Source organism: Streptopelia decaocto (assembly GCF_964273445.1).
Source record: "Streptopelia decaocto genome assembly, chromosome: 2".
NCBI classification, from domain to species: Eukaryota; Metazoa; Chordata; class Aves; order Columbiformes; family Columbidae; genus Streptopelia; species Streptopelia decaocto.
In genome coordinates this window covers 100,466,333-100,491,913 of record NC_138655.1, presented here as the reverse complement: position 1 = coordinate 100,491,913, position 25,581 = coordinate 100,466,333, and the positions used below count along the sequence as shown (strand labels likewise).

The window sequence follows — 25,581 nt, the reverse complement described above, 5'->3', positions numbered from 1 at the left end:
TGATGAGTATCCTGGCTCTGCTATGACCTCTACCAGCTCTCCTCCTGCCCATTCTAGCTGTGCCATCCTAGTTTTTCTTGACCAACACAATGTATGCACTCTGTGCAAAAAAAAAAAAAAAAAACAAAACCAAAAACAAAAACGGTAAATAAATGCACTCCAGCATTTGAAGTTGTAACAGATAAATAGCACTATTAGCCAGCAAACTTTCTCTGTGACCAAAACTTTTCACTTCAAGATGAACTGCAAGATAAGAAAGCAAATTTTCTCCGTGCAAGAACAAGATATTTGCAAACATCAAGAGGTTTTGTATTTTTATTAATATTTACAAAATATTGCGAATTCATAACATTTTTCCAGCTTACACCTATCAATGGTACAAAATCCCCCAGTTGTATCAGTACTGAATTATAAAAGTTTTATTTTTAAATTACTGGAAAGCACACCTTATCCATTGTTATTTCCATCCAGCTAACTATACATAACAAATTATAAAATATAAGTATTATGTTTTCTTTGTGTTTGAAGACATAAGGGATCACAAAAACATCCATATTTTTCAGATTCAAGGTAGAATTCCCATAGTGAGCATTTTAATGCAACTACCAATTATTGTTACTCTCAAGTTAAGTATTCTCTAGAGTGATTAACAAAAGATTTAAAAATACAAGGAAAGAGAAACAACTTCTACAGATTATTAGGGTTAGGAAACGAGAAACCTAATAATTATCACAATTCATGCAGTTCTGCCATTGTTTAAATAAAATATTCCTGTTTGAAGGTGTTCATGTTAAGACCCAAGCAGAACTGGTAGATAATTCTACTAGAAACATTTAATGACTGCTGCCATAATACTAGGAAAATTATTCTCTTTAGTTTCTGTAAAATGCAATTTGTTCTTACACATTATTTGTTGTTTTGCAGTCAAGATTCACACATGACTAGACAATGACCTCCCTCAACAAACAAATCTACAGCAGGTTTTGGTACATTGCTAACAAGATGATGTATCAAATAGGTGGATTTTGTTTAATCCAGCAAATATGGTAATATCATACAGGAATCCTCATAGAAAAGAGGACAAAATTGAGGTTTCTGCCCTGGACAAAAACTTTATAAAAACATAATACAATTAAAATACAAAATATATAGTACATGTCAAACTAGTTAGTAGTGGCATTTGAGGTTTCTGGAGACTGAAGAAATTCATAGGGATCGTGAACCATGTCTTGCTGTTCTCCAACACTCAGATGAGAGGGGCTTCCTGTAAAATATGGAAAAAAAAATCAATACCTTTAAAAATACAGAAAAACAAGGGAAAGATATTTATGTATATAAACAGCACGGTTACTTCACAAGTTTCTTTCAGACTTTTAATGCAAGAAAGACATTTAAATGACATTTAAACAGGAGATTCTGAAAAATAAATTACAAGATTCTTCAGTAATTTAGATCCTTTTTGAAAAAGAAGTTATTATTCTATTAATCCATTGAAATATCATACAAAATGTAACTGGGTATCAACCAGCCAACATCTCCTACCTTCTCAGAAATGGCACCAAGATGTTAAGTGGTATGTTACCCATCATCCTGTCTTATCACTGAATTTTACAGTATACAATGGAAGGCTATTGTAGAATCCCACTTGTTACTTGCTGCATACAACTACACTGTAAATAAACATACACTCCTTAATATTTCTAAGAGCATGAAATGCAAAAGCATATAGGGATGTGCCAATCAGTATCAATTAACTTCACAATTACTTCAATCATAGCTAATAAAATAATAAGCACAATTAGTGTCCTTAACTGCAAATGTCAACAGTATGTCGTCTTAGTTGCCTTTGCTATGCATATTTAAAAATTAAAATATGATCCTGGAGTTAGTACACTGTATTATCAGAGAATTTTCATGCAAAGATTAATGTAAATTAAAATGTAAGTTTTAACCAGCTTCAATCAGAGCAGAAGTACTGCAACTTTTGTGACACTGGTAACTTTACCAAGATGATGTTGATCTCTTTCAGAGGTATTGGAGAGGGAACTCAAATTGGATGATGGCCGGGATCCCACTCTGTCAGCCTGAGCCTCATGAAGGTCCTGCAGCAGCTTAGTTGTTTCATCCAGATGTAAATGGTTATCATCATGATCAAGCTCCTTCTTCACTTTCCCTAAGGGCCACCAGTTACCAAATAAAACCCATATTAACACATGCAGATTGACTCATGAATTATCAAGTGACCAGCAAAATAAATTAACATAAGTGTTGTCTATTACACAAATGACATCAGTCTTGCATTTTCCTTTGCACTTCTAAAAGGCAACAGCTGCAGATCTGTTTTCAATTTCAAGCAATATATGTTGAAATGCATTTGGTGGTATTAGAGAATGAAAGAGAGAGCCATGGGAAATGGCTGAAACTGAACTGACTTCCAGCATTTAAACAGCTACAAGAGCTTGTCTTCCTCATCTGTTAAACTCCAGACATGAAATAAGGCATCCAGTCTGCAGCAAAGGTGAGTAAATTAGTAGAAAGATTACTTAAATATCTAACTTAAAATACAGTTAAAACAGAAAATGTAATTTATGGAGGTGAAGAAATCCCCATCACCAAAGGTTTTAAGAAAAGTATCTTCTCCATCTACATTGATTTTACAGTAAGCCAAATAAAACAGTGAAATTGGAAAGAATGGGAAATATGTGCCAACATATGCTGTTCTTTCATCTGAAGACTTAAGAAAGTTTTCCCTCAACTTTAAACAGGAAAATAAACTCTTTCCTTCTCTTTGGGCTGTCTTCAATGCAGATCTTGCTTACTTTGTAAGAATTGTGATAAGAAATAATGCCATAAACTCTCTCCAGAAGCAGTCTAGAAGTATGATTATTTACAGAAAGATCAAAGAAGAAAAACATAAGCAGCTTTAGTTGAGTGAGAATTTCATAGTAAGGCTATGTCTAAACACTATCTATTAACCAGATATTTATTAATTTTTTACTGAATTGCAACAAAATTAGTGTGTGACAGCATAATCAAGCTTACAATTGCTTTTCAAAGAATACTGCACCTATGGGAGAAATCTGTAGACTTTTTTTTTCTTTAAGCTTTCAATTACCTTGGTTATGTTCTATAATAGATAGTCTGGCACCTTTCACATTCTTAATTAAAGGTATCTTAAACCATAAGCAGTATTTTTTTTTTTTGTGAAGCCTGCAGAAATATATTTAGTCTTTAAAGAAGGATACCTGTGAAAGACGTGTATTTGAAACAACAGCCTAATACTTTCATACAACCGCCTTATTTGTAGCTAATGTCCTTCCAGTGCCCAAAGTTTCTTCTGATTTTTGTTTTGGGACATTCCAAGTGGTGATATGATTGAGCTTACTTACCTACTTCCCAAGTTATTTCAAAAGACAGGATATGAAGTAATAATATTTCTGAGCCAAAGCTCCATGTTGTTTTTTAAAATATACATTACTATGAACACACAGAAGACAGGCAAAGCTATCAAAATTGTCAGGTACAAATACTTTGGTTTCTCCAGAGGTAGAAGAAAAGTTAGCTTAGCTAGCACATGGATGTCTCAAAGGAAAGACAGACCAAGGTTTCATTTCTTTTGTACCAGCCCCAGACTTCTACTGATGTAAAATGTAGACTTATTACTCCTTTTTGAACACTTTTTTATTCTTCGCAAATCCAGCTGGTGTTTTGCCTAAATGGTAAAACTAAACCATAATTGATGGCCTGTATATTTAATTACTTACCTAATGAACTTAACATAGAAATATCAAGAGATACATCTGAATATGGTTTCATAGAGAGAAAGTCCAAGTCAGAAGTGTTACTATCTCCAGCAGATTCTCCAACCTATTAAAATAAAATTTACAGAAAGAGTAGCAATAGTGACAAGCTGTCATTATAACTTTTTCATGTTTAAGGTAAATACATGAATCCATACTCTCAAAAATGTGCATGACAACATTTGAGTTCAGGGCATCCATAACCATCTTGGCTAACCTGCAACTCACAGGCAGCTCAGACATGGTTCCAGGACAGACCGGTCATATGAATGGCAAGGGATCTGCAGGCTAGTTTAAATATCTTCCATCTCATCATCTGAGTCTGTTGAAACCAACATTGCCAAATCCTTTGGGACTCAATTACACGCTCAACTCATCCCTGTCTCATGGCAGAACCATGGCAGGGGGAAGCATTATCAGTATCCCCCATTATGAACCACTCCCATATTCCCTTTTACCCTCAGCTTCTCAACGCAACACTGAATTTATTGACATTTTTAGTATGTGACTAATAAAACCAGTAAGGTGGGTCTCCCTATACGCAGTATCAGCTGGAGCTGGTCTCTCAAGTATTTTTTCTTATACATTTGGATAATGAAATACAGCCTGCACTACAATGATTTCATTTTTTCCATACCTGTTGCAATACTGCTATGTAATGGCAAAAAGTAAGAGATCAAAGTTAAAGTTCTTAAGCTTTAGAACATACTCTAAGAGAATGCTCTGAGCTTGCCTATTCTAGAAAGAGGAATAAAACATGCAGGTAAATACACAATCAGGTATTATCTTTTAGAAATATGAAAATAAAACTTAGCACGTCCATGAATTAACTTAATCAGTCACTTTCTAGAGAAATACAAACCTTTCTACAAAACAGAAGAAATATAAACCAGTAAATTTTATTTGTTGCTATAATGTAATCTATACATTTTTTACGTTTATTGCCATGGAATAAAGTGCATATATTCTGTTGTCACAAATAATCTGCAAGATGAAATCCTACCACTTAAAGATTTGATTAGTAGCTGTGAAAGCATAAGATACACATTATTTATCCACACTTTCTAACATTTTCAATGGATGAGGTAAAACTGATAAATACTTCTGTATTTTTCCACTTTTACATCAGGTTGAATCTCAAATATTCATCAGCAGATCAAGTATCTTTCACATACCTAAGTGGTCTTTCTGCCCCTGAGATTGCGTTATGCATGCCAAATACAGAACAGGACAAAGCCACTAACTAAAACAGACCAACTGTCAGAGAATCCACTTGAAGTCCTGAAAGTTTATTCTAGATACCATAATTTTAATCTTCTACCTAAAAGCATGCACATCCTTCCACTAAAACGTCTCAATATTTTTTTTTTTTTAATTACACACAAAGCATTTTACCATAGTCTGTTTGGAAGAATCCGGACAGGTATTACGCAACTTGTGTTCTTCTTTTATGAGAACTGGCAGAACCTAAAGAACCAAATAATATTTTAGAAATTAGCATTTCATAGCTTACCCTTACATTTTGTAAGAAATGTTTGTGTCATTTGCTGGTTTCTCATGACCAGGCCAACACAGAAGACTATGATGTTTTTTGATGTTTGCATAGAATCTTTTAAAAAAAATCCCAAGAAACCAGCTCTTCTTTAATGGATGACCATAAGCATTCCTCTCAACAGCTCTGAACTATTCAGGACAGCCTTTTAGGACAGCTTCTTTAGGACTAACCTAACAACCTATTCTTTATTATATATTTAACTTCTCAATCTTTTCTGTCTTACACAGAACAGATGCACAGTAAAGAGAACTAGGAATTTCAGTGTTGGAAGCCCAAAGAACATTATTTTCTCTGCTTTAAATGCCAAGACACATTTTTCCAGAAAGCAAACAAACAGGAAACAAAAAACTGAGTATCAGCACAACTTACTTTAACTTCATCCAGTGTTTTTACTGGGATGTTTCGCCTCTGAAAAGAAAGAACACTAACAATTACTTTTAGTCAACATAAGAGAAATATCTCTCTTGTACAATTTCAAGTATATTCAAACTTGTCACACAAAATGAGTTTTTTTTCACAGATCTGTAATGCAATTACAATGTAACAGTTATTGTTTGAAATATTTTAGTGTTATGCATTTTAACTAATCTTTCAGCCCCCTTTCTTCTGCCCATGAAATTTATATTCAAATGCAGTACCTTAGTAATTACACCAGTAACTTCTGATTAGAAATTATTTAAGATTGCACTTTCAGAGATATGAATTCTTAAATCAAATGTAGCAACACAAAATACTCAAGCATAAAATACCATGGCACATCATCACTGAAACACACTTAATTGCACAAAACCTGTACATATCCACATATGTCAAAACTGAACAGCCCTTCTAAGTGTAAATAGCCACTGATCATTTGAAAGGCATTCAGAAATTCTCATTTGGAACAATATAAGATGGCAAAAAGGGAAAGGCACATGTTTTAAAGGTAAGTTCAATACGTTGTGTACACACAATTCTAAATGTAGAAGAATATTCAAAATATTGTTTTTGAACTTTCTGAATTCTCTTTTTTTTAACTAATCAATTACATTTCTTCCTGTTTCATATACACTATTTTTCCCAGTAAGAACTGGAACAAAATACACAGAAAATTCTGAAGGATCGTCTATATTTTTTTTCATTCTTTTGTTTCCTTTTCCCCAAACATTACTCACCCTGTTCTACTTCCAAGTCTGCAGAGATTTAGCATTATCTCATTTCCACAATGTCAGGAAGCCTGAGCACCTTCCATCCTCCTCCCCTCCCTCTCCTTCTTTATTCTTAAATAATTCAGAATGTCATCATCACTGAACACAGTATTTGAGGTGGCCTCACCAGTGCTGAATACAGAGGGACAATCACTTCCCTAGTCCTGTTGGCCACACCACTCCTGACACAAGCCAGGATGCTGTTGACCTTTTTGGCCACCTGGGCACACTGCTGGCTCATATTCAGCCATTTATCGACCAAAACCCCTAGGTCCTTTTCCACCAGGCAGCTTTCAAGCCACTCTTCCCGAGCCTGTAGCACTGCCTGGGGTTCTTGTGACCCAAATGCAGGACACAGCACTTGGCCTTGTTGAACCTCATACAACTGGCCTCAGCCTATCAATCTAGCTGGCTCAGATCCCTCTGTATGGCCTTCCTACCCTCCAGTAGATCAACACTCCCACCCAATTTGGTGTTGTCTGCAAACTTACTAAGGGTGCACTCAATCCCCTTGTCCAGATCCTTGATCAAGATATTAAGCAGAACTGGCTCAAATATTGAGCCCTGGGGAACACCACTCGTGACTGGCCACCAACTGGATTTAACTCTATTGGGCCTGGCCGTTCAGCTTGTTTACACAGGAAAGAGTATGCCTGTCCAAGCCATGAAGAAGCTGCCAGCTTCTTCTGGAGAATGCTGCGGGTTACAGTGTCAAAGACTTTACTGAAGTCTAAGTACCCAACATCCACAGCCTTATCCTCATCCACTAAATGCGCCATCTTGTAACAGACAGAGACGAGGTGAGTCAAGCAGGACCTGCCTTTCATAAACTCATGCTGACCGGGCCTGATCACTGGGTTGTCTTGTATGTGTAATGCCACTCACGATGATCTGCTCCATGACCTTCCCTGGCACCGAGGTCAGACTGATGGGCCTGTAATTCCCCGGATTCTCCTTCCAGCCCTTCTTGTAGATGGGTGCAATATTTGCTAAAATCCAGTCAACTGGGACCTCGCCAGTTAGCCAGGACTGCTGATAAATGATGGAAAGTAGCTTGGTGAGTACCTCCACCAGCTATCTCAGAACCCTTGGATGGATCCTGTCTGGCCCCATAGACTTGTGCTAAGTAGTGCAGCAGGTCACTAACCATATCCCCTTGGATTATTTGGGCTCCATTCTGCTCCCTGTCCCTGTCTTTCAGCTCAGGGTGCTGTGTACCCAGAGCACAACTGGTCTTCCTAGTAAAGGCTGAGGCAAAGAAGGCCTTTAGTACCTTGGCCTTTTCCTTGTCCTCTATTACTGTTTCCCAGGCATCCACTAAAGGATGGAGATTCTTCTTAGCCCTCCTTTTGTTGCTCACGTATTCATAGACACATTTTTTTTGCTGTTTGTGTCAGTAGCCAGATTAAGTTCTAGTTGGACTTTGGCCCTTTGCCTTTTCCCCCTGCATAACTTCACAACACCCTTGTAGTCCTCCTGAGTTTCCTGCCCCTTCTTCCAAAGGTCCCCTCCCTCTTCCTTTCTGAAGTCACTACGTGAACAACATTGGAGGATCTTTAGAAAAGAGATTAATTCCCTGCTGATCAATTCAGCTTCTAATTTGGTTCACCACATGGTTGCATGAACAGCTAAGCCTGCAATACTTACAGACAGTGGAAAACAAAGCATTTCATACAATATTAAAAAAGAGAAAGAGATATATTCTTGTTTTGATGAACTTGTGATACTTCTGTGCATCAAATACACACCTGCTTTAGCTGATAAATAGTTTTGGAATGATCTCCACTAGTGATCTGGTCCAGAAGATCATCTACTATTTTCTTGCTGTAATTTCCAGCATCCTTCACAAATTCTTGTAAGCTAGTAGGAATAGAGATGTAAGCATTACAGAAAATGTTTATTTTAGTAAAAAATATTTCAGCCTATAATTTTTTTTTAATGGTAATAACTGTACATGCAAACTTGTTTTTCACATCTACTAGCAAATTTTCACTTGAACTATTACTGGCAGTGGGTTAAAAATAAAAACACAAAGAAAAGTAAAAAGCTTGTGGTTAATTCTCTCCCTATAAGCTTAATTATTTAATGAAACGTGGCATTTTTCTTTTGAAGTAGATTTAACTGTTTTGATGCTCCTTGAAAAATATCACTGTTTTAAAGTCACCTAAGTCCACTACTTCCATATCTAAACCTACTTACTGCTGGGTTTAAAGCAAAATGCTCTGTCTTCAGCAACCTATAATATCCTGTGGTCAAAGACCCTAACAGCAAGATGCATAAAAGCCTTGCAAAAGAATAGGGTACCTTAAAAGTGCAAATAAGAAAAAAAAAAAAAAGGGGAAAAAACCCCAAAACAACACACACACACACACACACACACACACAAAAACAACCACCAACCAACCAACCAACAACTGAATCCCCCCAAAAAAACCCCACCAACCAGGATGAAAGCTAGCTTCAAGTTTTATAGCGACTTATTTTTTAAATAACTTTTAGAAAAAAGATGAGGATTTGGAGGCTCCTAGTCGACCTTTAATTTCAACTGCTTTTCATAAAATTGCTATGAGAAGTTACTCCTCCTACTAAGGAAGTGCTTACCTTAAGGCACACTGTATCCCAGTTTCATCACCATAAGCTGAGTACAGGAGTTCCATTTCATCTGATTTCAAATCATGAAATATAGAGTTGTTGTGCATGGAAGGTGCTGTACTAGCACTTGTAAGAAAGGTTACTAGACAGGTAGAAGAAAGAGATGACAAATGATTAATACAAGTGTAAAAGATCACTTGGACGGGGGGGGAATCAAAAATAGATTTTGTTTTCTGAAAGTGCAGCATGTTTTTTTTCCTCTAATTGAAGTCAAGAGCAATATCTCAAAGGAAATTCCAGACTCAAGAATCAGCATAACTACTTTAACTGTATGACTAAATGTACTAATTATACTAGAACTAAGTTAACAAAGTTAACCACCCCACTTCCACAAAAAAAAGATTCACCTCCTGCCTTTTCTATTTTTGTTTTTTACTTGTTGCTTCTCTGTGGTTTGCCAGCCAGTTTATTGAGAACAGATTAGAAACTATTAAAAATGTCACTAATACTAGAAAAAAAAAAATGCACAGCTTGTGAAATCTTTGTCATACGATACAAAAAAGCAAATGACCGAAAAGTTTCTTTCTCAACTCTATGCACAGTTGCTCAGGAAAAATTACTTCCTCCAGAGAAAATGAAATACCATTATTGGAAAGCTTCTAGTGTGGCTATAACACTAAGGCAAAACATTAATCTGCAGATTCCTAATTAAGTTATGTTTAATAAGCAAAAAAGTCTATTTAAAGTGTATTCTGCTGTAAATGAAATAACAATATATTATAGAAATAAACAAGTGAAATTTATTTTGGAGACAGGTATAATCTGAAATTATTTTATATCAAGAAATTGCTAAAACATCAAATTAACACAAAGTTAAAATACGTTCTTTGGCATTTACCTTTATTTCTTCGCTCATCTTTAAAGCCTAGTGTAGTGAACCCAGGTAATAATTTGCTTTGCAGCGAACTTAGATCCACTGGATGAGTCTCTTCCTCTAATAATTTTAAAAAAAGATAATATTTTTTAGAAAAGCACTTCACATATAAAATTTATTTATGGTGAATATTTAGATTTTGCTATATTAAGATAGGTAGTGTAATTCAGGTTCTCCATTTAAATTTCAAATATTTGCTGTAAATATGTTTCTATCTCTTACTCACAAGATCAATGGCTTACTTATTTATTTCACTTTTGAAGTATACAGCAGCACCTGAAATTCTTTTACTAGCTGATTCACAAATGTTCAAGATGCAGATATTATGAAGTGTTAAAAGCATTTTCTTATGTGGTAGTTTGTCTACAGAAACCCGTATACCACATAAAGAACCTTGTTAAGATAATTATCATCATAGCAATATTTATTTCTTCTGAAGTTCTCAGAACTGCTTAACTAAAATGACAAAAAATATTTGGAATATGCTTCTAAACAAACAAACAAACAAAAATCAATCCCAACAACATTTATGACACTTCCAGTTATTTTAAATCTCTCTGGCTGTTATGGAATCTAATGGTAATTATGCTCAATTTACTGAACAACAAAAAGCAAGTTTATCCCTATAAATCACTAGGATACAAAATATAAACTGCAACAAAAGTTCAGAATATACTATTAGCTGTAAATTCAGTGTAACTAGTATTAACCACACGAACAAAAAAGATTCTGGAGCACAGAAACATCAGGAAGCAGTACAGTACTTTACAGCACACGGTGCAATATTGCTCTGTTCCCATTACCAACACTGTCTACATTTTCATTGGCATGATTTCAGAGGTATTAAATCACATTCATTTTACTATTTTTTTCAGAAATAGGCCAGTGCATGATGGTAACCAAAATGCTCGATTTCATTCCAGAAAAACTGACTACCAAAAGAAGAGGAATTTAGACAGTAAGAGAGTTACAGGCTTGTATTTCCCAAAAAAAAAAAAAAAAAAAAAAAATCAACTGAAATGTTACTAGTCATCAATGCAACAATAGGTAAGTTGTGTATGAATTCCAGTCTCAAAAGATGCAGTGAAGGAAGCACTAAATCAACATGACATACAGCAGCTTAAAGACTATGACGTTTCATCACTACAAACTGTCAAAACTTCTGCATTTTGAGCTCGAAACTAAGAAAAGTGGAAAGCATAAGACAATATAAATAATAAATAAATAGAAAGCCATAATAAATAAATAAATAAAAAGCCATAAAAGATCAAGGACTAAAGAAAAACAATTAAGCAAATCTTAATTAACTTAAATCTGAAATATAAATAAGTTAAAGTAGGAAATTAAAAAAAAGTAGAAGATGATTCTGAATTTTCATCCATGCACTGCACATCTACATAGGATTGCAGCGCTTTTTCACCTTCTGTCTATCAGATTTTAACACTACAGGGTACTTGGAGCAAAAGCCTATCTCACAAGTTCTCTATAGAGTTGTAGCAATGTATAAGTGCTTATAAATAGATATAGTTTTACCTTCTTACTGTTAGCATCAGTAAAGAGAGCATCTGAAGAGTAAAAATTTGAAAGGCAGAGAACAACATCTTATACTGGAGATACTAAATACAGCTGTTGGGGAAAACGGTTTGGGGAATAATTTTTTTTTTTTAAACTCATCTATAATACTCAGGATCTGTACATTTAAGACTTCAAAATCTGCCAAAACATTCACCATTAGAAATATCTGCTTGAAATATTATGGCATTTACCTTCTGCTTCTGGATCAGATGAATTTACTACACTAAATAATAAAGTTCCATCTCCATTTTTTTTCAGGTAACCAATCTGTAAATAGAACCACAAAGATATAAATGCAGTCATTCAAAACAGTCCAAACTCAACAAAGGAGTTGCTTACTTACAAACAATGCTATACATTTTTAGCTATATTCAGATCTTGCACTCTGGTGTTTCCTTTTTAATACAGAGAATCTTGGGTCACAACTATTTATCATCACCTAGCAAATGCTTCAGCACAGAAGACTTAGTTGTATGTCATATATACAACTTCTTATTCATCTTTCTAAATCAGATCTGAAGTTTGCATCAAATAAATTAAAAATTCCATTATAATTAGTCTGGAGCTGGACCTTCTTGACTGCTAGAACACACTTTCTTTTCAGAAGCAGAAGTATAACTCCTATCCACAGTCTACCTCACTGTGCATTTTCAAATCTAGACTGAATTGCTTGTTTTCATATCTCACCCACAACTTTGTCTACTCAGAAGTACATTTATGAACACACCATCAAATTCTTCAAGAGGAAGAAGTGCTGTGACAGACCTATCAGAGCACACAAACAAAATGCTAAAAAGAAAGCCAGAGATGTGAAAGAGGATAGAATAGACAGAGCCAGAACTGATGTAACAAACTAAGCTGTCAGAAACTGAGAGAAGATAGTAATTTCTCAGTAAATACAGAAAATGAAAAATATGCTCTCCCTAAATAAATATTAGTAAATACTTCCAAGTAAATTGAGCAATAAATCTCTCCCCTGCTGTTTTTTTTTAATTCATCCCTCTTAAAAAATTTAAAACTCTCTTCATACACAAGGCCAAAGCTAATTTTGCCATATAATAAAAAGAGAAATGACGAATACTGGAAAGAGAATGCACAGAAACAGTACCTTCAAGTGATGGCAAAAGTTAACAATAACTGAACTCTAAGAAAGTGTCAGTGTATCATGGTTTAACCCAAGCTAGCAATACAACCATGATAGCCGTTCGCTCACCCCCTAGCCCTATTCCCGCTCCCAAACAGGGGAGAGGATCAAAAAGGAAGGGATAAACTTGGATTGAGATAAACACAGTTTAATAAAATAACAAAATACTAATACACTACTAGTAAATATATATATATATAAAACAGAAATAAAAGATACTCATAGCAATTCCTCATGAACTCTGTCCACAACTGAGCAGCCAATCCCAGCAAGCCATACCTGGTCCTAAAGCCAACCTCAGAGAGAGAGAGGAGAGGAAAAAGCTAGAAAAGCCCAGAGACCTCTGCAAAATGGCGAAAGGCTGAGCTAAACATCCTGCACTAAAAATAACCCTAGCTTCACCCCAGAGAGAGAGCAGAAGAGGAGAGCGAGAAACTGGAAGGCCCCACTCTTAAATCTGGAGCATGACACAAATGGGATGGAATACTCATATTAATCAGTCTGGATGTCAGTCAGGCTTTGGCCCATCTATGTCCCCCCCTTCCTCGATGCCTCACACCTGTGGCAGCGTGCTCAGAATGTCCTTGGCTCTCAGACCAGAGCAATTAAAAACATTAACTCTGTGCTGAGGTGTTATCTGCTTGTTCTCAAACTAAGTCCAAATACTGAGCATGCTAGCTGTGAAAAAGAAAGGTTTCTAGCTGCATGGAGAAAATGAACCAATTTTCAGTCCAACCAGCAAACAGTGTTACCTAGAGGCAGTGTGATCTGCAGTGGGTTGTTCAGCTGATTAACAGCCTAGACAATTCAGAGCTATGTATCCAGAACAACTCCTTCTTGAACAGTACAAAACTGCATCAGCCTTTCCAGTAAAGCTAGCAATTAGCAGAAGACTGGTGTTGGTTTAAAGCATTTTTTAAAAGCCACTCTTACTTTGGAGGTTTCAAATAGCCTTCGATCCTAGCAAGCTGTTAGAAACAAAAATATACTGAAGAAGCTAAAGTTTCTCCCACATTGCTCTGAGGCTTTATTTCCTAATCCAGTTGAGCCTAAGGTGACTGCATGACAAGGGCCAGTGTCCAAGAAACAGATGTAAGTTTGAAGACACAACTGCCACATCTAATGCTTCAAAGTGTTTCTTCTGCAAGTGTTGTTAAAAAAAAAAAAAAAGGTGAAAAATGTAGGATGTAGTAACATCTTGATTCTTTTTTCTATTGCAATGGTCACTAGAGTATATGAGAGAATGAGAAATGAGGGCTAAGTGTAACGGTGGTAAGAAGACTCCACACAATGCAAAGGAAACAGAGTAAATGTATCTCAACACAGGCCTGTAGTGAATGCCTGTAGCATTCACTCCAAACCTAGCATGAAGTAACAACGGAATCCAGCATTATCACTTTGTTATGAAAAACACAGCTCATAAACAGATTCTCTTCAGACAACTGCAGTAACAGTGTCATTGAGATTTTCCTTCTAACTCTTGGAACAGCACAAAAACCAACAGATGGAACAGTATTAGAATAATGTTCAAGATGATCAAACCTGTGGTTAGCACTGTCCAAAATTCCAACATGGAGAAACTACTTGCTATCTCCTAGTCACTGAAGGATGTCTGTATTTTGTACTCACACAAGAATGTGCTACAGTTGACAGCTACTACCTGAAGGTACAAAACTACAAAAGGTTCTGACTTCTCACTGAAAACAGTAATTTAACACTTCAAAATTCCTGAATTCCTTAGGTTGCAGGGGTGGAAATCCTAATAACCTTTCAATCTATGCCAAAGTTTGCTTTTTCTGAGGTTGCAACAATAAGAAGAGTGTGATGCTATTTTAATCACTTTCAATGCTAAGGTTTGCAATTAAGGAAGCCAGATTTGAGCAACATTTCACTGTTTTCTACGAAGTGAATTTCTGAAGATGTTCAACACAGAATACATCTTGAGATCCATTTAGGACATCCTCCAATGGGCTTCAGTTGAAATTAAGTGATGGACAATAGTCACATTTGTATTCCACACAGAGCATATATCCTAGATGTTACAGTCTCAGAAAACATAATATTAAACCCCATTTCGTAAGATGAAACAAAGTATTCAACAGCCAGACACGAAAGGGAATTGTGGACTTTGTTGTGCAGTAGACCTTGCTGTTGGGTAAGTATCGATTGATCCTGTCACGAGCTTCATCTGCTGCATGTTCCACTAGTGCCAGCACATGTTCTTCAGCAGTGCTATCTGTCAGGCTGCATGCATTTCCCTCAGGTTCAAATATGCAACTAAGAAAGAGAAGAGGAATAGCTGTAGAAATTAAAAGCTAAAACAAAACAAAAGCCTGAATTCTGGGTTTGCCAAATAGAAGAATCAGTCACATTCCTCTCCCAGTGTCAGTCTACTTCAGCATGGAATTATAATCATATTATGAAACTGAAGTTTTGCAGCAGAAGGTGAGATCTACCAAACTACCGAACTTCAAAAATTTAATTGTTTCTGTGCCTTGATGAAAATAAAAGAAGTAGACTGGGAGTAAAATTGCATTAATATAAGGTGAATGTTGTGTCCTTAGTCTGCCACATGCACAAATACGCTATTTTCACAAATTCCAAATGAAAAGAAATTATGTGATGAGGGAATGGAGACTGTATAACTCTAATCTGAGGGAAAAAACCCAGAACAACAGGCTGCATTTATGAGAAATATGTAATTTAGTTGCTTGTAGAAGTAGGATGCTGCTCCCAGTCTAATTAAGCTCACTAATATGGGCAATTAATATTCCTACTCATTATCAATCACACCATTCCTTCTCATTGAAATTCCACAATTCAACATTCATCTTTCAGTAGATCCCTTTTCATTAATAAAACATAACAAATAAGCATACCTAAGATGGGAAAGAACATACCTTAGCTACTATATAAAAATCAGAAAAAGGTAGTATTATAAGGGAGAGTGTGAAGACATCATAGGTTATGTCAGCCTTATTATATATTTAAAATGAACTTTGTACATCAAAATCTTTCAGGACATTATATGGACATTAGACACTAGGGCCAAACACCTTAGGTACTGGGTAGAGCATCTCCTCACACCAAATCCATTTCTCACTCGTGGGGCATCTTCTTCCATCTGCTTAGCTAAGAATTTCTCTCTGTATAGAGATTCAGATCTCTGCATAGAGATTCAGTTTTGCTATTAAAGACAACAGAAAGGTCACAGGATCGTACTATTATAAGACAATTGTGTTATATGATTTTCGTTTAACTGAAGCTTTTAAGAAAGAGCATACACAGCACGAAACTCCACAACAACTGGCACTTTCTCTTACACTCTACAGAATACTTAATGGACAAGAATTTTGAGAGAATGTTCAGAAGGTTGCAACATCCTGGACAAAATTTTCAAAAAATACTTCAATATTAGGATGTTGAAGTGACCAAGTCACTTTTTAAACTACAGTATGGAGTTCTAAATTGCCTTAACATTTTGCAAACATTGACTTCATCTCTTTCTCTGAAGGCAAAAATATCTGCTATTAGGTTTGATTCTCCCTCCAGAGCTCTCATTATACATCAAAAAGAATAATAGCTATCCTACTGATGTCAAAAGATCAAGTTAATTTTAAAAAAAATTAACTCCAACTACTAAAGTTACATAAACATTTGAAAGAACAGGAAAGTAAATTTATACCACAACTGATTGCAAGGAAACTGTTATCAAGATAAAATTAAAGGTTATTTTTAACGATCTGAATTGCATGTTAATTCTTGCTCTGTTAGCTATCTGTATTTGTAAATGAGCACACAGAAATAAAATACTACTTCTTCCATGAGACATTAAAGCAGGACTACAAAAATGCTTGAAGTGTAACAAAAAACATGTGGCTGGTCAGAACTCTAAAGTTCACTTCTAAAAAATACGAGAGAGCATGAACTTGAAATAACAAATTACATTTCACTTTTTTTACTTTGGATGTTTAAGAAATAAGCCTGCAGAAATATCTTAATGATCAGATATGACTAATAATGCTCTGTTACAGTTTTATGTTAATGAAACTCCATTTGATACAACGTTCTACAATTTATATTCAACATCTATCCTAGGATGTCTATGTAAGAACACCTAACATAATTTGCTCGTAAATCACAGTTTCTGCTAAAATCTCTCACAAAATAGAAAACAAACCCCTTTAATTTGACTAAAACTAGATTTTAGCTATAAAAACATGACTTGTAACACCTGGGGTGCCTATTAGCTGGAAGATAGCTATTGCACTAGCCACGTATTTTATGAAGAAGCTTAATAAGATTTCATTGGGAAAATGTTATCATCTGCTCCAGAAATAATCTGCTGTACTTATATGTGCTCCCAGATAAGACTAAAGGCCACTGTGCCCTCCGAGAAAGATCCTGTTAGATTTTGATACAGTCAATCACTTCAGAAAAAAAAAAAAAAAAAAAAGACAAAATGTGAAAGGCATTTGTGGCTATGTTAAAAATGAAAGAACATTTCAAACCATCACGAGAAGAAACTACGTATTATTTAATGTAGGTATAAAGGATAAAAATATCTATATATTCTAGATATTAAAAGAATATGCAGTCATTCTTTGAACTCTTTGTTTCAAGTTGGGAACTGCTGGGCTATTAAAACACTTCTACAAACAAACAAATAAATAAAATACAAGAAAACTGCCCATTTATCCTATGGACCACAAGGAGAAAGGCTGAGAAGAGTAAGCATGATCATTAAAACCTTTACCTAATAACTTCTTTATTTTGCTTTTTTGATTTCTTGGTAGTTTCTGCTTGTACAGGAACAGCTTCAGGGACAGGTTCCTCAACTGCTGTGTCTTCATCACCCAAAAGAGCTGCCTGCTGAGAAAAATCCATGTCCTGCATAAACGACATGCTGCGCTTCAAAGCTAACAGCCGTTCCTAGAATCAGAAAGGACAGAGCAGCAGGGACTTAACCTTTCCCTCATAGCCAAGATGCTATGATAATGGGATGGGATGGGAATGGCCATGGCCTTATTTTGTTCTTAATGCCTCGTTTCCAATGGCGATGCAACATGATTTGGTCATGGTAGCATGGCATCATAATTTCTGCAGCCCAACTATCAAGAGAGAAACAAACAAACAAAACAACTGCATATGCAAAGACAACTGCCTATTTTAAATAAAACTTACCATAACTGCAACTCATGCTCACACACACACATACACGCATGGTGCAGATCATCAAAATAACCTCATTTTACAAGCAAAGAACTGTATTTCAGTAAAGAGTGTGTTTGCATGCATGCACCTGTGAAACCCCTGAAACCTCCCCTACACTCACCACCTTCAAAAAAGAAAAGCTTTCTTGTTTATGCAGAAATAAACTTAAATGAGATCTTGTTTTCTAAGTTTCAGCCAGAAGCAATATCTTACAGTTGGGTTTTATACACATGGATCTTAACTGCTTCCACTGAAGCCAGCAGAAGAAGTTCCTACAGACTTCAGTGGTGCAGATAAGGTTGAGAAATAAGGGTGTGGTTATAACATGAATGCTATCAAACCCTTAAATATAGTAGGACTAACGGGCACTGCCATAATTAATCACAGATTAAATACATAACACTTACTATTGTTACTAATCATGTTCCTTTTCAGTATGGCAAAACAACCCCCAAAGAGTTTCTACTTTTTGTTTTTAAGAGGTCTCTTACTTTGCTCATCATCTTAAAGCCTGTGTGCAGTATCTTCTTGGCTAGCTTGTAGTAAACAGTATCTGGCCTGTTGTAAGTCATTGCATTATCACACATCAGTTTAAAATCTGCCTGTAAAATATGAAACAAACAACTGTTAAAATTTCAAAATCCTTTGTTAAATGACTGGAAGATACCATTTCATTATGGCAGCTCTGTGAAGAACACAATAATATTTTAGCAGCAGGCTCGAGAAGTTAATGCAAGCTAAAAGGTAACACAGAATGGCAAAGGTCTGAGCCCTATTTGCTTCTTCAAGATGCTCCGTTTTGTTTGGAATTGGCTTTTTGGTTATTAAAAAAACACTGAAAACACAGACCTTTTCCCTGAATGTCAAATGTAACATCTCCTCCTCATGCAAATGGACCAAACAAGAAAACATGGATAAATTAATAAAAGCACTGAGGGACCAACCTAAGTACTTTTCAGTTTTTTTCAACTTCTGAATCAGAATAGACTTCAGAAATACAAAGACATCAGAAAGATACAAAGTTTCTTACATATAATTTTAATTCTAGTAATTTGACCACTTCTTCAGTCACTTGCACTAGAACAAAAAAAGGAAACTTCAAAGCATAAGAAACAGCCTTCTAGATGCTCATCACATGCAACAAAAGAACAGAACAGCCAAGCCTGATTTGTCTTCTCCTTTGAATGGTTATCTGTCATACACTGGTGAAGCCACACTGGCTGTCTCAAATCACCTTCCTGTGCTCCATGTGCCAGGAGCTGGCAATACCATGCAAAGATTTCTTACTGCACTGTCTGTAAAACGACAATGCATTTAATAAAGTATTACAGCAATAGTAATACACAAAATAGCTAAGGCAAGTTGCTAATAAACTTGCCAAGCAAGTTTCTGTCAAAAGGCTATTCCAAATGAAGTTATATGGAAAACAGGATAACTAAAAACTATGCAGTTGTTATGGAATCTTATAGAAAATGCTTCAGTGTATCCAGTTTTCTTGCACACATGTCAAAATTGCCTCTTAATCAATCTAACCAGGCCTAGATTAAAGAAAAAAAGGAGCTCCAGGTTCTTCAACTGCTTAAGTCCTTGTGATAGTCTTACTCCTGTTTATGTCTAGAAGCATGAAGTCCACAGAAATTCCACAGTAATTTGTAGTAGATTGTAAGAGAATCTGATAAATCCACTGTAAAAGAAAATCTAATAAATCCACAGTAAAAAAAAAAAGAAACTCATTCTAACACACAGGATATACGAAAGCGCCTAGTTCTGAAAAAACACACATTAAAATAATTAATCTAAGAAAGGCTTCTACTGTTAAAAAGAATCTTCAGTTCCTTACTAAAGAGTTCTGAAATAACTAAATCTCTATCAATTCACCTTGAATTCAGTGACTGATTTGTATTCGTTCGCTGCAATTTTTTCCTTCATTGTACCAAAATCCATGGGGTGCTTTATTATCATGGAATATCCAGGAGCAATGGCATCCGTGACTGGAAAAGCAAAAAACCCATGAGGATCTTTCCTAAAAACAAAAACAATACTTTTAGATTTATATCAGCAAACGAAATGATCATTGTACACAGTACTACTTGAAAAGAAAAAACACTAAAAGCACTCTCATAAAACAGAAGCATATTTGAAAAATTTCCTGATAAAGAAGAGCATTTTGATTACACATATGAAGACTTTTTAAAAGAGATTCAGGTAGTTCTTGAATTACTTAATTATTTTTTGTATGTTTTCTGTGTCTCTGTTTACAATTCAAATTGGTCTTTTGGCTTCACTGAGTAATCACCAGTTCTTGTTCATGAGGTCCTCTGCAAATAACTACAGTCTTAAATATTTTTGAGTTAGTTCCAAGTTCAATTTATTGCTATGTAAGGAAAAATGAAAATGAAATTATTTGTTTGTTTTCAAAAATGTAAGGTTCAGGGCTAACATCTTATGGAAAAAAATAAAAGCCTCTCCAAATGAAAAGGATTTCCAAGTAAGCAGGTATAAACTTGCTTTGGTATCTGACAGAGGACAGAGAATAAAACAAAATTTCATGAGAACAGTTCAGTCTTTCAAACTATTAAAATTCATAACTGTTTTTTAATTCCTAAACCAAGCCATTCATGTTTAATATCTTTTATGATGGCAATATAACCTCTGCCCAAAACACTTCTTCACCAGAAGCTAGAATTGCATAGATGGTAATAATTTTCCTCAACTCAACTTTAAAAACTACCAGGTCTGACATGGTTGCAAAAGTTACCAAAGATATTACAGGCAGTATTTAGGCACTATTTTCAAACAGAAAACCAGAACAAGAATTTGTAAAGCAACACATATAAACATGCATTAGACACTGCCAACACAGCTGTAGATAGAATACGCCTAATACCTTTGAAGCTGGCGAAGGAAATGTTCCAGTAATTGCTGGATCGGTGTGCTCTCATTTTCAGCTGCAGTTTGAGACAGAAACACAGGTAAGTGCAACGAAATATAATACAGGTATATTTATTTACTTGAAAATATAAATACCAGAGAGAAAAACTTAACTACAAGTACAGCTTGTACTGATCAGAAGGTCAAAAAGACATGGACTTCAAAGCAGAGGCACATCAGATTTCTAAGCTTAGAGTAACTATTTCTTCTCCTTTACAACTTACTGAGTTTTAATCACATTAAAAAATAGTAGACATTAAATCAGATGTAGTGCTAAGTCTAGCAGTTGTAAGAAAATGTATCCATAAGGTGAAAGCAAGGTGTTATGTATTTTTACAGGAAAAGAGAAGTGAAATTTTGTTGCTCAAATACTGCAGTTGAGAAATTCCCATTCTTACTACATGTTATCCATGTAATTTTAATGGTTTCTTTCCCATAATACCCATTCAATCAGCTTTTCTGAATTTTTTCAATCAAAAAGAAGAGTGACAGATGCAGATTTGCTAGCAAGAAAGGTACTGATTACGATTTCACTTCCTGTACAGATTAAATAATAAACACTACACATTAATCACCTGTTCCATGTACACACTTCAGAGAGACTGGCTTTAACGTGGTGTTTGAAAAACTTAAGAAGCAGCATGGTAAAATCTAGAATTAAAACTCCAGCTCTTCATCATTATACTGGAGAGACATTTCCCTTCTTAACCAAAACAGGTAAGGTAACTTATATGCTTTTGAATAACATTTTTCAAGCAGACGAAAATAGCAGCCTTGTCAATATAGAGATCAGTTTTTAGCTTGTCAGTTTTTCAAGGCTCCATATTACCCAGAAGCATGAAGCTTGGACCAGAAAATTTCAGTTATCCCTATTAGGTCACCCTGACAGTTGATGGACACCATTCCTGAATTTAATGCGCAGTCATAGTTAGAAAATTCCCCAATAAATTACTTGACCAGTCAATGGCAGTGTACCAAAGACAAGACTCAGAATATTCCTAAAGACGCAACTTTTTGCTATCAAGTTCCATTTCCAGGCAAACATGTACAGAGATCATGATGTATTTGAAAATTCCTGTAAGTAAATTGGCAAAATCTGAAGGGATTAAACATGTAGAAGTTACCACAAACAAACGATAAGTATTTTGGCTGGTGATGAGAATTAAAGAAGACTGGTAAATGAAAACTGGGGGGAACTATGGTCTTTAGAGACACCCCATCATAACTTACTGCTACACTTTTGATGAAAATAGAGATACTAAAATTAAAACTCCACATAGGTTACAAAAAAAGACCGTAACAACAGCTAAGCAGTTTCTGCAGTATTTTTTTCCCTTGAACTGAGCAAAACTTAGTATTTCCTCAGCATTTCCAGAACAATGATCAGAAAGTCTGAAACTAAGGAGAAGGTACTAGGGGAACATTATGCACAATAATACTTTTATATAAGCTTTATTCTGCCAGAGACCAGACACAGCTGTCCTTGGCAAATTTATTCACATGAAAACAAACCTACTAAAACCCAGAAGCACCAAGAGGAACACTGACTTCAGACAGCAGAAAGTTCTGAATGCTGGAAAAAATAGAGCCTCTAGATTTCAGCAAATCCTCACGGAAATTTTGCATTTTTATGGTCTTGACAAAAGCTTTGTTCTGTGTCCTTTTAAAACATTGAAAATTATATAATTTTTCACACTGCTCACCTGTTTGAGTTCTGCATGCTCTGACAGGACGGTCTGGAGGTGGTTCAACCTCTACTTTTTTCCCAGGATCAAAGTCATCGGCTTCTCCTTCAGTGTCACACTGTTCTTTTTCCCTTTTCCGCTTTTTCTCTTCCTACAGCAGCAGGGAGAAGACAGATTTTAGAAGATCAGACTTGGAATATGCAATCCTACATACCAAAAGGTAAGAGACAGTGATATTTTTGTTTGGGATACCTGTTATATATCTGACCCATAATATGTTTTCAATAACTGTGCATACATTTTCATTGTCACTTTTCCAGTTTTCTTCTCCAATTAAAACTAACACTGTTCACCTTTTGCTTCTTTGCATTTAATATAGTTAGTTAGTTACTATATTTCTACTGAAAAGAACATTAAACTGTGAAGCTATTTGTATGTAAACCTGCATGATAACAAGCTACACTAGAGATTAAAGGAAGTTAAATTACTATTCAGTAAAGATCAGCCGGCAGCTCTGCTTTGACCAATGTGTTTTTGTTGTTTGGTGCATTAAACAGGAATCAATAAAGTACATGATAATTTAGGAAGCCTGAAAAAGAACCATAAGAAATGTTCTGTAACAATGGCAGCAATTAATGATTTATTCCTGGGCTTCAAAGAAAAGGTATGCCTGAGTCATTCCTATAATATTACAGCCATTATTCATGTTCACACAGAAGAGCATACGTTCATTAACCTTCTTTAGACTACAGTTTTGTTACTTATCTATCCGTTAGCTTCTCTTGCATGCAGTAATAATAACGTCCCGGGGAAAAAAAAAGTCCAAACAAAGACACCGCCCCCCCCCCCCCCCAATTTAGCAAAGGCAAATAAAATAATTTGATTTGATGCTGCAAGATCTTATATTAAAGATAGTTGTTTTGCTACATTTCAAGCCCCAGGGACATTCTGAAGTGAAACATTTGAAAATGTTTGTACAAAGAAAAATTTCCACTATCTTCCCTCTATTCAAGAGCTTCTGAAATCCTACAAGATATATCAAGTAATAAAAGTCTAACAAATAAATCAATTTGAAATGACAGATATTAGCCATACACACAAAGTAGTACCAAAAAACTGTCATATGAGAATAGTAAAACTACATGACAGAAGAAAAACAGAGAGGTCAGAGAATCATTAGTACACAAAATAAATACTATTAAAATTATATTGTAAAGGTAACTGTACTGTCAATGCCTTCTTGCTGATTTCAACCAAACTCCTAAAAGTTCAGCACAGACAATTCAAGTGACCACACTATTTGCCACTAACAAAGCCACAAAGCCTAGCATGCAGGTTGTTATAAACAAGACCCAACAAGACTACTGTACCATAGTACTGAAGAGATCAGATTTCAGAAAGCTGTTTTGAATAGACATATCAGTTTCAATGTCCAATAACGTGACATGTCTCAGGAACAGAAATGCAATCTAGATTCATTTGAAATGCTGAAAACATCCTCCTCAAAGAGTAAGCAAAACATGTTTCTGAGCTGGGTGAAATACAAAACAGAACCTAAATGAAGTATTCGTATCTACAAAGGAAATGGATATGACAAATGTGCAGTTACAAGAAACAAGCTTTTACTTTGTTCAAAAAATCATCACAGGGATATCTCTTTTAAGTGGGAGAAATACTCCAATACACACACAGAGTTTTTCTACATTTGTGAAGTGCTTTCTCCAAACAATAAGCTTCTTGCAACAGCGATCAAAAGAAAAAAAGTTCTGGTACTCGGTTACAACAGATTTTAGATCTGATAAGCAAGCATAAAGAAGACTGGTATGTTTGAATTCTAAAAATTACAGCTTACCTTTCTCTTTTTTCTTTCCTCATCATCTAGACGTTTTTCCTTCTCAGACTTTTTTTTCTTTTTTTTCTTTTTTTCTTTATGTCGTTCTCGCTCATGATCTGATCTGTCATCATAGTAACTAGAATCATGCCCTGACCCAGAAAGTTCAGTCACTTCACTTCCTCCAACTTTAAGCACCAGCTTTAAAGGTTTTTCCAAAGGCTTATCCACATAATCTAAATTTAAAAAATAAAACATTCCATAAATGCACATAGGGGTGACAGCACACAGCAAGTACTGATACTTCCTCTAGAAGTACTGTTTACAAGAATTTGCTGCTGGTTGAAAATATACACAATACAACTGGACAGAAAACTAGCAGCTAAAACTAACAAATACGAGCTAAGAAAGAGTTGTTCAACACATTTTACATCACGACTTTCCACAAACCTGTAATATGTAAGGAACTAACTCCTCGGTCTTCCCTGAAGACATCACAAGATCCTTGTCAGAGTAAGGTGAAAACAAGTATCACTCAAACAGCGCAGTAACCAGGGAATCCATCAGGAACCGCCGTACGAACCATGAAAACGGTCGGTCTCCAGCCCCGCCCCTGACACCTACGTACCAGCGCTGGCTCCGCACCACCTCCCGCCTCATCTCCCCCGCCGCGCCCCGCAGCCCGGCAAGGCACCACCGCCCTTCATCTCGACCCTCGACAGCATCAGCGACTCAGCCCCGGGGCGCTCACCCGCTGCCGATAGCTCACGCATCCAGACAAGTGCCTTTCCCCGCAACCGCCCTGTCGCGACCCAGCCCACGAGGGGACACCGGGTCCTGCCGACAGCCACAGGGGGAAGGATGTAGACGCGTCCACGGGTACAAAGACGGATCCCCCCGCTCTGTACCGTCCCCAGTTCTTACCACTGTACGCGACGGCGGAGGCCGAGCGCCATTCCGTTTTCTCTGCTTTGTGTTTCTTGTGCTTCTTCCCCATAGCAGAGCCGACCGCCGCGGCCTCTCCTCCGCCCCCACCGGAAGCGCAGGCGGCGGCACGAGCCCTTCCGCCTGCCGCGGAGGAAGATCCCGGTCACGGGGAGGGGGCCAGGCTTCTGCTGCCCCGCCCTCCCGCC

At 36.1% G+C, this 25,581-nt stretch overlaps 1 protein-coding gene across 1 annotated transcript; it reads right to left on the bottom strand.

The window, feature by feature from the left end:
• Nucleotides 1-301: 301 nt before the first annotated feature.
• BRD9 (bromodomain containing 9) lies at nucleotides 302-25,568 on the bottom strand. The gene is given in 19 exon segments (XM_082044370.1): nucleotides 302-1,264; nucleotides 2,006-2,173; nucleotides 3,765-3,867; nucleotides 5,196-5,267; nucleotides 5,725-5,763; nucleotides 8,291-8,402; nucleotides 9,144-9,276; nucleotides 10,033-10,128; nucleotides 11,835-11,910; nucleotides 14,932-15,064; nucleotides 15,844-15,953; nucleotides 15,959-15,974; nucleotides 17,544-17,719; nucleotides 18,493-18,603; nucleotides 19,880-20,024; nucleotides 20,889-20,949; nucleotides 22,636-22,768; nucleotides 24,470-24,684; nucleotides 25,373-25,568. Coding segments are annotated over 19 exon segments (2,073 nt in total). The 5' UTR covers nucleotides 25,446-25,568; the 3' UTR covers nucleotides 302-1,163.
• Between the last annotated feature and the right edge of the window lie 13 nt (nucleotides 25,569-25,581).